Source organism: Girardinichthys multiradiatus, chromosome 1, assembly GCF_021462225.1.
Source record: "Girardinichthys multiradiatus isolate DD_20200921_A chromosome 1, DD_fGirMul_XY1, whole genome shotgun sequence".
Lineage (NCBI taxonomy): Eukaryota > Metazoa > Chordata > Actinopteri > Cyprinodontiformes > Goodeidae > Girardinichthys > Girardinichthys multiradiatus.
The window spans coordinates 12,461,455-12,474,238 of NC_061794.1; the positions used below are offsets into that span (position 1 = coordinate 12,461,455).

At 40.2% G+C, this 12,784-nt stretch overlaps 1 protein-coding gene across 9 annotated transcripts in view; it reads right to left on the bottom strand.

Moving 5' to 3' along the window:
• The window catches only part of agrn (agrin), a 414,019-nt gene that overhangs the window by 109,457 nt on the left and 291,778 nt on the right, over positions 1-12,784 (bottom strand). For all 9 annotated transcript variants that reach the window (XM_047373566.1, XM_047373582.1, XM_047373574.1 and 6 more), the window contains one exon: positions 2,842-3,063. In XM_047373566.1, coding sequence (XP_047229522.1) covers positions 2,842-3,063 — 222 coding nt within the window. The remainder of the gene's footprint in view (positions 1-2,841; positions 3,064-12,784) is intronic.

A 12,784-nucleotide genomic window follows, 5' to 3' on the forward strand; every position in this document is an offset into this window, starting at 1 on the left:
ACTTGAAGCTCCGCTGTTGCTGGTGTACTAATGACTAGCTGATACTCCAACACTGCAAGACAAAGCCAAGTGACTCATGTAGCCAATTACAGACAAGTAGGCTCCACACTTCGTTGGCAGTAAAGTGCATCCTCACTTAAAGGTCAAAACAGGCAAATTGGAGTCTGGGTAATGGTATACTGGAGCTGAAGCAGAGCACTGTGGAATAGATGAAAAGCAACGGACCAGTGATCAGGGTATTCCTCTGTGTTTTAAAGCATTGTTTTGACTTTGTTGGTAGTGAAATTGGCACCAGAGGATCATGCAAGAATATAACTATATATGTGTTCATTGTTAATGTCTGTGGATTTTAATTTACACCCTAACAAAATGAGTCATTAGAAAATGGACTGTGTAAAGTCCTCCTTCACAGCAAGAGATGTTTCCCTACTTTTAAGCTATGATTCATATAATTCCCAAATAATTTCTCTACATCATGAAGCCCATCGTGGAGCAACAGACCAACTAATGTTTTTTTTTCAATGGCAGATCGTCTTTTCTTGTTTTCTTTCCTGGATGAAGACTCGAAAATAAACGACATTGTTTAATCTTGAAGCAGGTCTGTTGCTGTAATTCTCCAGCAGGGTCAACATATTCTTTGAGGAATGACTCATATTTTCCCAGAAGTGGGTCTGATTCGTTTATTCATTTTCTTTACTACCTGTTTTTGTATTTTATTTTTTATTTGAAATTAGTTTGAATTTTCTCAACAAAGGTTAGACATGAATGACTGGAAAAAAAAAACTTTATGTATAACCAGGAACGGTGTGTCAGCCTTGTTGAATTAAAGAGAACAATCTATTTATAAATCATGGAAATTACATATAGGTTCATTTAACAGCAAATTTAACACTGGTTTGACCAATCCACTTAGAAGAAGAACCATCACTGGGCCATTTATTGCATGACTTCCCTCTTCTCTCTTAGCCCTTTCTTCTTGTTAGGCTACTAATGAATAATGGAAACTAATGTCACAAAAGTCCAAAATGGCAGCCATGAGCTTGTAAGATGTTGATAGTGGCAGTAGCAACAATGTATGTGCACTTCTGTCAGTTTGTATCTTGTTAAACCTACCCCAATAGTGTTCAGCTTCTGTTAGTGAACATGCTGCCACAGTTCCTCAACACCCTAGGAAATCATTGTAGTTAGCATGCATTGCTAATAGTAATTAGCTTGGCAACTGAGTACAACAAGAAGCAAATTCCATTGGTTTTCCAGCAGGAGTCTGGAACGTTGTTAGGTTGGCTCTTACAGTTTCCACATCGGGGTACATATCACCGAGGTGAAAGGATCACAGCCTAACCACAGTATTGGCCACATTTATTAGAATTACTGGTAAAGATGTGTAAAAAGCCCTAAAATGAATATACTATTGCAGTAGCACACTGGAATTCTTAGAAAAGTCTAACCTTTAATTTGATTACATTTACTCATGTTTAGAAAAACTGTTTTTAACCAAATCTTTCATTCCAGAGTAATTTGCACCCCTGCTGCAAATAATTTAGTCTTCTCTTCCAACATTTAACAAGGTTGAAAAGAGGGATCTTTGACCGTACCTCTTTTACAATCTCTCTAGATCATAAAGAGTCCTGGGTCCTCTCCTGCGCTAACTTTTCATCCCACAGGTCTTCTTTACGAATTATGTCTGGGGAGTAACATGGCCATGGTGTTGATTTGACCCAATGTTTCTGGTGAAGGACTCAACACAACACATTTTAAATTTAACATCAGAGGTCACAAGATTTTTTTTATTTCCTGGTACTTCATAGAGTTCATAATTCCATGCTCTTTAGGTAGGTTCCCATTGCTTTTAGAAAAGGAACAGGCCCACAGCATCACATATCCTCTACCATACCTAACAGTAAGCATGTGGTTCTTTTTCACATTTTTGTTCTTTGTTTCACACCAGATCCACCTGGATTATTTGCCTCATCTGACCAAAGCATGCTTAAAATAAATGGGTCTTTGTGTCAGGTCACATTCATACACCAATGAAACAGAAGGTTATAGATTACGATTTAGAGTTCACAGAAACTCTGAGAAACTTTAAAAAAATAACAACGCATGAGTAAAAAATATTTAGTTGTATTTATTTAATGGGAACCTACTGAAAAAAGGAGCATAAATTAAAAGAGGGACTTGATATTTTTATTAAGATTTGTTATTTACTAAGGGGGGCAAAAATAAGATCAGTACTTTTATATGGTTAGCCCCTCAGTTCATTTATGTTAGGTTAAAACAACATAACTCAATAATTTTAAAACAAACCCATATGGCTGTGTGTAAAAATTATTCCTTCATCAAGATAATTTTTCACTTGTTGAAATTTAAGTGAATAATAAAAAACCACTGAACAAATCTAGTTGAATTTTGCATGTTTTTGTCTCTATTATCAGTCAAACAAATGCCCAGGTCATCCCTTTTTCTGAGGACTTTCACTGACTAGATGTACACTTGTTGTGAAATTATTTATTACAGAAAATGTCACACTCTATCCGCATCTGTCATTTAGCAGGCTTTGGTGCTGAGTTGCCATGACGATAATGTTAACAACAGGGCAGAAACCCACTTTACACCAAATTCTCGTGTACACACAATTGCTCCACCCACACACTTTATTCAATGTATTAAACAATTTGCTAATAAAATAACATGTAGAACTAATAAAAACATAAAGAATTGTATGCTTTAGCTAAAGTTTGGGTAGACACAAACAGAACATCAGTCCAGATGTGACATTTTACCGGTAGGTATTCATGATTTCTCCTGGCTTTGTGGTGTTTTGTTGTTTCAGTAACTCACCACATGGTCCTCTGTGCTGGATGCGGATGTGCTTCTGCAGTGTGCAACCCACTGCTCGCATCTCGCAGGGGCTGCGATAGCTTTGGCCATCGGATCCGCACACCGGGTCGGACATCTGGGGGCAGGCCTCGGTGCACTCACAGACCGCCTCATTGTTCTTGACAACGCACATCGCCCCATGTTCACATGTCTTCGTCAAGCACGGGCTTGGTATGTTGAGATCTGAAGGCAGACGGGCCAAGAAACAGAGCAGAGTTAGAGGGCAGCACTTGGAACAGGGCAGAGAGGAGGTTGAAGAAAGGTGAGTGGTGTAAGTAATAGGGAGGCAGTTTAAAGTTTAGCTCCATGAAGTTATTGTGTGTTAATAAGGGACTGGGGAGGACCAGAGGAGTAATGCAATATGCAACACAGCCACAGTCCTGTGACACTTCTGCTTCCTTTGTCATTTCCTCGATTTGTGCTACCCTAACGCTTCCTAAATCTTTGAAGAGTCCACCCAATCCAGCGGCAAGAGGACAGCAGATATAAACATGGCCTACAGCACAATACAGATGCAACAGACTGCTAACAATAGTTGCACAGCAATTTCTTTAGGGTGAGTAAATGGCCGGATTAATTGACGTTCCTGCAGAGTGCCTTCAACGGCAGCCATTTGGATCTCAGTGAGAGCTGCCGCTTCAGCCAAAGCTAGCTGAACTGACACAGAGAAGCAGGAGAAGGAAGGGCGAGAGGGGATAGGAGAGTTTGCACAAACGAGACAGAGAAAACATGGAGAAAAGAAGAGATAGAAAAAAGAAATAGGCATGAAGAAGAAAGCCCAAACTGCTTAATAATTTAAGAAAAACCCAGGCTCCAAGGTAGCAGCAGATATGAAATGTGAACATCAGAGAGAGGTGTCTGCTTCAGTTTCTCCCACTCACGCACAAACTCCAGCATGACTTCATTAAACCGAAGGCTGGATTTGGTGCATATGATTCTCAGTCGTGGCAGATGGGCGTAGGCTGGGCTTATATACGCAATTTGATCAGGAACAAGCGGGAAGCTGAAAAAGAAATGGTGTGAATAATGCTTTGATCACATCCCCCTCCTGCCTCGATCGATTCTTTAGAGCATTTGGTGTCCATGAAAATACTACATGGCTGTGGGTGAGACAGGGGTTTGACAGAGCGATTATTAGCAGAGTGGGTGTGGACTGATGACTAAAGAATGAGTTCTTCAGGTGGGAGAGTCTACATTGAATTTCAGGCATGAGTAAATGGCAAATCCTGTCAAAATAGGGGTTCTTTTCCCAGGCTTTTTGGAAGATTATTGGATCAGTTAGCTGAGTACGGGTCTGCAGGCCTGAAAATTAAACGTGTTGCGTTTAAGACTTAGCGATAGTAGAATTCTGTATCATTATTTCAAGACCCAGTACCTCTTACATCGACCAGGGGCAAAGTAAGTTGGAAGAGATGCACAGAGGAACACGGTGATCGAAATCGAACCCTTTTCAGCTTGATGCTTGAAGGGCCCTTACACCACCATACCTAGACTCATAGAACAAAAACAATCTTTGGTGTGTCCGCTGTTACTGAGTAAAAAAGCATCAAAAATTGGTATTTTCAGAGCAAAGCTCTCTAGATTAATTCTTTTGAAAACATCCGTCTGTTATGGAATATTGTCTATTACTATCCTATGGTGCACTTGTACAACTGCATATATAAAACTAACATGAAAAATAATCCAATTTCCTAATACAGGACTTGATTTATCTGTTCATCAGAGTTCCTCTCTTGCCGCAATAAATAATAAAAACAACAACATTTTGACCGCTTGATGACTATGTCAGTAATTTGTCAGGTGACCCTTGTTGCATAAAAATGTTTTAGAGGGTAAGGAGGTGGTAAGATGGTCGAGAAGTTGTTTCAATGCCAAAACATCAGACATTGATCAAAAGCAACTTCTTTACTAAAACTTTGTTATTGAGATGAATCCAAAGCCCTGCAGTATTATCTGTTTATTCATGTCAAGTCAAATCGCAACATTCATCAACATTATTGCATATTGTCTTCCTAAAATTTTGTAGCCTTAACTTAAACATGAACTGAGTCTTTGCTGCATTTTGCTGTCAGCGTTGATTTCTAATCCTAGCAGCAGTCATGCTCAGAGGAGAAGAAAGGCAGCTGGAGGAAAAGGAAGTTTGTCAAAATGACGCCTTTCACCAAAAAGCAAAACGTTAGAACTTTTAATTTAAGCTATAGAGCATTTCTCCACCAAACACTGGACGTACATGGACAGGTCTTTAAAGAGATCTTTAGTAAAAACATTTTAATGTTTTTTTAGATATTGTTTTGTCTTTTCCTAAACATTAGTTTGCTTATGGAGCAAAGTGATATCTAAACAGTTATTAGTAGTAACCGAGATCTTTTTCAGGTTCCCTCAGATGGCAACATGGTGAAGGTCTGTTTTGATCCAAACCCACCCTTGTAGGAGCCATCAGACTACAATACAGGTCCTTCTCAAAATATTAGCATATTGTGATAAAGTTCATTATTTTCCATAATGTCATGATTAAAATTTAACATTCATATATTTTAGATTCATTGCACACTAACTGAAATATTTCAGGTCTTTTATTGTCTTAATACGGATGATTTTGGCATACAGCTCATGAAAACCCAAAATTCCTATCTCACAAAATTAGCATATTTCATCTGACCAATAAAAGAAAAATGTTTTTAATACAAAAAACGTCAACCTTCAAATAATCATGTACAGTTATGCACTCAATACTTGGTCAGGAATCCTTTTGCAGAAATGACTGCTTCAATGCAGCGTGGCATGGAGGCAATCAGCCTGTGGCACTGCTGAGGTCTTATGGAGGCCCAGGATGCTTCGATAGCGGCCTTTAGCTCATCCAGAGTGTTGGGTCTTGAGTCTCTCAACGTTCTCTTCACAATATCCCACAGATTCTCTATGGGGTTCAGGTCAGGAGAGTTGGCAGGCCAATTGAGCTCAGTGATACCATGGTCAGTAAACCATTTACCAGTGGTTTTGGCACTGTGAGCAGGTGCCAGGTCGTGCTGAAAAATGAAATCTTCATCTCCATAAAGCTTTTCAGCAGATGGAAGCATGAAGTGCTCCAAAATCTCCTTATAGCTAGCTGCATTGACACTGCCCTTGATAAAACACAGTGGACCAACACCAGCAGTTGACACGGCACCCCAGACCATCACTGACTGTGGGTACTTGACACTGGACTTCTGGCATTTTGGCATTTCCTTCTCCCCAGTCTTCCTCCAGACTCTGGCACCTTAATTTCCGAATGACATGCAGAATTTGCTTTCATCTGAAAAAAGTACTTTGGACCACTGAGCAACAGTCCAGTGCTGCTTCTCTGTAGCCCAGGTCAGGCGCTTCTGCTGCTGTTTCTGGTTCAAAAGTGGCTTGACCTGGGGAATGCGGCACCTGTAGCCCATTTCCTGCACACGCCTGTGCACGGTGGCTCTGGATGTTTCTACTCCAGACTCAGTCCACTGCTTCCGCAGGTCCCCCAAGGTCTGGAATCGGCCCTTCTCCACAATCTTCCTCAGGGTCCGGTCACCTCTTCTCGTTGTGCAGTGTTTTCTGCCACACTTTTTCCTTCCCACAGACTTCCCACTGAGGTGCCTTGATACAGCACTCTGGGAACAGCCTATTCGTTCAGAAATTTCTTTCTGTGTCTTACCCTCTTGCTTGAGGGTGTCAATAGTGGCCTTCTGGACAGCAGTCAGGTTGGCAGTCTTACCCATGATTGGGGTTTTGAGTGATGAACCAGGCTGGGAGTTTTAAAGGCCTCAGGAATCTTTTGCAGGTGTTTAGAGTTAACTCGTTGATTCAGATGATTAGGTTCATAGCTCGTTTAGAGACCCTTTTAATTATATGCTAATTTTGTGAGATAGGAATTTTGGGTTTTCATGAGCTGTATGCCAAAATCATCCGTATTAAGACAATAAAAGACCTGAAATATTTCAGTTAGTGTGCAATGAATCTAAAATATATGAATGTTAAATTTTAATCATGACATTATGGAAAATAATGAACTTTATCACAATATGCTAATATTTTGAGAAGGACCTGTATATTTCTACTTTAACAAGTTTGCCTGGTTTCCCTTCCTTGTAAAGAACTTAAAATTATGTTGTGCATGAATGTTGCTACACAAAAAAACCTTTCTACGAAGATAATTTTGCTGTTTATTTTATTGGGAACTGGTCGAAAAAATGTGATTTATTCTAAGCTACGCATATGGTCAATATTCTGTTAAACCAAGCAACACATTGTGTTATAGGTTTTCCCCTTATTAAAGTGCATGCCTGTATTGTATAGACCTGACTTCATTTCCTGGAAAAAATGTCGAGCCCCCAGCTTGCCATACGCTGATTAGAAGAGCTGTTGGAAATTGAAAAAAAAAAGCTGCTTCACAGTTTAAACATAAAAAAGCCAGCTCCCTCTCAACTCTAACTTTGGTTTTAGATTTGGGTCGACAGATGACGGTGCTGTCATGGAAACTGGCCGCTGTAATGGTGCCACCCATTGCTCCGTCATTATTGTGACCATTATAGCATTAGATGGCATCAGAGGGGGTTCTGACTTCACATGCTCGGAGCCTCATGATTCATTTATCTGCTCTTAGACATTCAGTGGAGGCTCATGGTGATGAGCGCAGGGGTAAATCATCAACTGATAACACAAACAATTAGCTTGCTTCACTCTGATTAAGGCAACAGGAGGTGATGGGAGCTGAGGGGGAACAGTGGGGTTTGAGATAATAATCGATATCAGCTGAACATCTTAGGGCCAATCATGCGAAGCCATTTATCTGGATCCTACGTGAGGCCGAGCCGAAGTATAGATATAAGTCCCTCCTCCTTTTTTTTAAGTAAGAAAAAGGAGGAGGGATATTAAAATTTTTGATTCAGGACTCTGGGTTCCTGAAGTGAATTTTTCAGATGAGCAGGTTGAAAACTGCCATTGATTTTCGTGTTTTGACACCAAGTCTCTGTTCAACCAGAGCTTGGAGGTGCCACATAAATGTGAAAGCAGCTCAGCGCTGCTTAATGCGGTTCCGCTTCCAAGTCAATTGATTCCTCCTGATCCCATTTCAACGATTGCATGGGCTTGTGTGTGTGTGGGTGCAAGCTTGTGATCCGGGCTTAACCGTGCAACCTTGGCCTTCATAAAAAAAAGTTCGCCGGTCCACTTCCCAAGGACGGGCTCATCTTAAAACACAACTGCAGCCTCCGATAACGCCTTTGTCTCCTGCTTTCTTTGTTTCTCGCTCTGGAACGAGACAAAACACAGTCTTTTTAAAAAATCTTTCTTTTTAATCACCCTGAACCTCTGGGGAAGAAAAAGGCTGAAAAAATGAAGAAGGAGGAGAAAAATCTCTCCAAGTGTAAAAATCTTGTGACACAGTTAAAACCTGAAGCTGTCTTTTTGTTCTCTGTTGGATCCAGCCAAAGTCTTTGAAATGGCAGCCTGCAACAACTAAAGCTTGTGGGCTGTTACTCACAAGCTCTTCTTCTTCCCTTGGTTCTCTCCCAAACACTTCATGATTTTTTTTTTCCAGCAGAGGAAGTCCAGAAATAAAAACAAAAACAAAGTCGCTAAGTTAAAAGCAAGCTATTTATACGTGAAAATTTGCCTGACAGTTGAATGGAAACATCTGTATCTGCCAGGGGAGTAACAGAGATGTACAGTAGCGAGCAGGCAGTGGAGGAGGTCTGCAGAGAAAAAAGGAACAGGAATATATTTTTCTTCTACTGAAGTATTCGGCTCTGTGCTGAATTCTGCCAGAGAGGATTTTACATTCTGAGCATCACCTCAAGCCTTATCCTCTGCTGCATGTTGGGGTGTAACTTTCGGTTTTAATTAGTCTGGGGTTTTAATGACGTGGCTTAACTTCAAGACTCGGTGAAGATTACTTCAGGTTGGGACCTGGCGTCACTCCACCAGAAGAGAGGTATTGAATTTTGATTGGACACGTTTCTTTGTTGTCCCCCTAACATGTCAGTCTGAAGTAAAGTTACTGCCTTTAAAATGCTACCTGAAAAAGAAAGTGGCGCCTCTGTGTAATTCCTACACCTAAACAACTCCTCTGTAGATTTGAGTAAAGGCACAACAGTCCCCACTCCAGCCTCCTGGGCAGGAGGCTGGCAGTGAGCAGGCGTACCAAGTTAACCCCACCGTAACATGTTGGGGAAAACACCTCGAGATTATTTTGGCAAGAGTTTCCTCCCATCTCCACTCAGCTCATGCATATGTTAATTGGACTTTTTCCCCCCCTCAGGTCTGTGTGCAATTCCAAATCGTTCCCTATATTATGGAGGGCAGCAAGTCAGTGTATTCCAGGTGATGTTTTGCAGCAGCCAACTGGCAGGGAAGAGTCACCTACAACAGTCACATGGGACGCCGATGAGGGCCCGCCTCCCGTGGTCTTCACATGTGCCGTTTTGATCTGACTCTCTTTGCCTCCCTCGTATTAAAACATTTATGTATCACATTAGTGGAGGGAAAAGGAGGTGCAGAGAAAAAAGAATGTATTTGCATATAGTAACAGGCGTAGCCGCAGGCTGTGTCTGCCTACCGCTGAACACTTATCACAAGAGGGGGTAAGTTGAAGGCTCTTTTTGCTTTTGCAGCGAAAACCTGCAACTCTTCAAAATGGAGACAAGCGAAGACAGCACAGAAGAATGGGGAGATGAGGTGGGAATTTTTGCATCGCGACATGTGTCTATCAGGGCTGGGAAAAATCTGTTTGCTGAATCCAAACAGCCGATTTTTTCAACAGTTGGTTATCAAAAGGATTCTCAAGATCCCTTAAAATGATGTACACATATAAAACAATACAGCATTTGTTGGTGTTCCTGTCAATTCTGAAGTGGGGGGCATGAGAAAGGGGCTCGAAAGAAAGAAAATCTAAGGTAAAAAAAATATAGTGCCTCACAAAAGTCTTAATACCCAGGTTTTTCTTGTTCTATCACATTACGACCACAAACCTCAATGTTCTTTGGTGACATTTTATGTGACGGACCAGCACAAAGTAGCATAATTGTGATATGAAAAAACATAGAAGTTAATGTTCTACAAAAACTTGGATTTGCACTAAGAACATTAGTGAACACATAGGATCTACAAGGTCAAGCAATGCACCAAACTGCTCAGAGAGATGGTTGTGGAGAAGTTTGGTTATAAAACAATATGCCAAGCTTTGAACATTTCACAGAGCGCTGTTCAGTCCATCATCTGAAATGAAAAGAGAATGGCACAACAGTAAACCCTCTAAGATATGTTCATCCAATCAGAGAAGCTATCAAGAGGTCCACAGTAACTCATGAGGATAAGATGCTCCATGGCAGCATTATGCAAGCATATTCAGAATCTGTGGGAAGAATTTTGATCTTCACAGAAATATCCCTTCCAGTTTGACTGATCTGAAGCTTTTTTGCAAAGAAGAATGGTCAAATATTTGTCTCTAGATGTGCACAGCTGGTAAAGACATGCCCTAAAGGACTTGCAGCTACAATTACAGTGAAAGGTGGTTCTACAAAGCATTGACTTAGACATGGCTGGATTCAAATGTCACACTTTTATTTATCAAAAAGGTGGGAAAAAATCTTTTTTCTTTCACTTCACAAGATACAATTCTATTTGTGGGTCTAGCTCTTAACATTTCAATTAAATACAGTGAGGTTTGTGGTTGTATCACAAAAATGTGAAAAAGTACAAGGAGCATAAATATATTTGCAATTGATTGTAGAAATTGGAATTGCAGTGTGTGATTTTACAGTCTATTGGCACACAACCAAACTCCGAAACCACACACTGTCTCTGAGACCCTCCTGCCCCACATTTGTCTGCAGTCTGTGCACGAAGTGGACTAACAGTCCCTAGCTGATGTCAAGGCATCTCACACTGCACTTCCACTGATTATCTTGATTAGCAATAACGGATTCACGTGATCTCAAGTTGACTTCCCCGCTGAAGCTCCACGAGTATGTGTGAGTCCAATCACGAACACGTAGGGGGAGATGTTCATCAAATAAACATGCAAACGATCAAATATTCTGCACAGACTCTCGACACCTAAGGTGACTTGATTTTTTTTTTGTCCTGCTTTGTGAGCTCTTTGTCAATGACAATGTATCTACTCCCGAGTGATTTTCCGTTAACCTCCAGAGGCGACAGGCGACACATTTCAAGGGAAGGCTTGTATTTGACTGTGTTTCTCTGTATTGTAGACGTAAACCCACACTCTGAGTTGCATGCACATAAAATGACAAAAAGAGCAGTACAAAAAAAGCATTTGCATCGAAGAAATCCACTCCTTTTATAAGTTCTCTTTTTTTCTTGTATCTCAACGTGCTCATCAGACACTCTGTTTCCTTTGCTACAATCTCAAATATCTCAGCTGCCCCCTTTTTTGCAAACAGTGGAAGATCGAGACCCCTCTATGCGTCTTATTTTATTATTATCCAACGTAAGGTTTGTGCACCAACAAGCTTCAGGGAGCCATGGTGAGCGACTTTACATCTCCTAAGCTGATTCAAAGCACTACTAAAGAAGCACTAAAATAACTCGACATTAAAGGAACAGTGGAAAAACCTGCAGGGAAGGGAAGTAAGCTAAGGAAGGAAAAAGAAAGAAAAAGTTTAATAAAGTACAAGTTTTATTTAAATAGTAACTGACTTCACACACAGGCTATCAATCTGATATCAAATACATTTTGTAACTTTTTAAACAGAGCCTTTAAAAAAAAAACATAACTAATGACCGTTTTGTTTTATGAAATTAAAAAAAACAAATCTCCCTGTTAGTTTCTTTAAAGCTATGAGCCATCTATTTCAAATCAACTGTTTTTGGTATCCACTAAATATAGCTGCCCAATTGCAGCTGAATCAATAGCCAGTTCAGCATGCATCATTGTTTGGTTAACACTGGTACTCTGCTGCGCTGACATCATATGGAAAAGAAAGAGACAAAGAGGACTCTTTTTCTTCAGTCTAAAAATGTAAAACATCTCATAATAAAAAACCTGTGGATTTCAACCAAACCCAAATCAAACATTGCCTTTATTTCCTACAGTGTCTTGTGAAAGAATTAATATCATGTTACATTTTGTCACGTTACAACCACAAACTTCTATTTATCCTATTGGGATTTTACATGACTGATCAACACAAAGTAGCGCATAATTGCAAAGTGAATAACATTATACATAATTTACAACATTTTTTTAAAGGAAGAAATCTAAAAAAAGTGTGGCAAACATTTGCATTTAGTCCCCCTGAATCAATTCTTTCTAAAACCACCTTCTGCTGCAATTACAGCATCAGGTGTTCAGAGGGATGTCTGGCCAAAATGTCTTTGCAAAACAACTCAAGCTCAGTCAGATTTGATGGTGAGCATTTTTGAACATCAATTTCCAAGCCTTGCCACAAATCCTAGAATGGATTAAGATTTGGACATTGACTGGGCCACTTTAACACATAGATCTAAACTATTCTATTGTAGCTCTGGCTGTATTTGTCCTGCTGGAAACTAAACCTTTGACCCAGTATGAAGTCTTTTGCAGTCTCTAACAGCTCTTCTTCCAGGACTAGCCTGTATTTAGCTCCATCCATCCTCCCATCACATCTGACCAGTTCCCAGTTCCTGCATCCCTTCAAAATAATACTGCCACCACCATGCTTGGGGGATGTTCAGGGTGATATGCAAGTTTGGTTTTCCTCTGCATATAGAGTGCTTGGCATGTAAGCTAAAAAGCTTTGGTCTCATCTGAACAAAACACATTCTTCCACATGTTTGCCGCATTCCCCTTACATGCCTTGTGTTAAACTGCAAACATGATGGTGTTTTGGCTTAGTTTCAACAAAATAATTGGTTACAGTGGAATTTATTTATTTGTCAATACAAATTATAT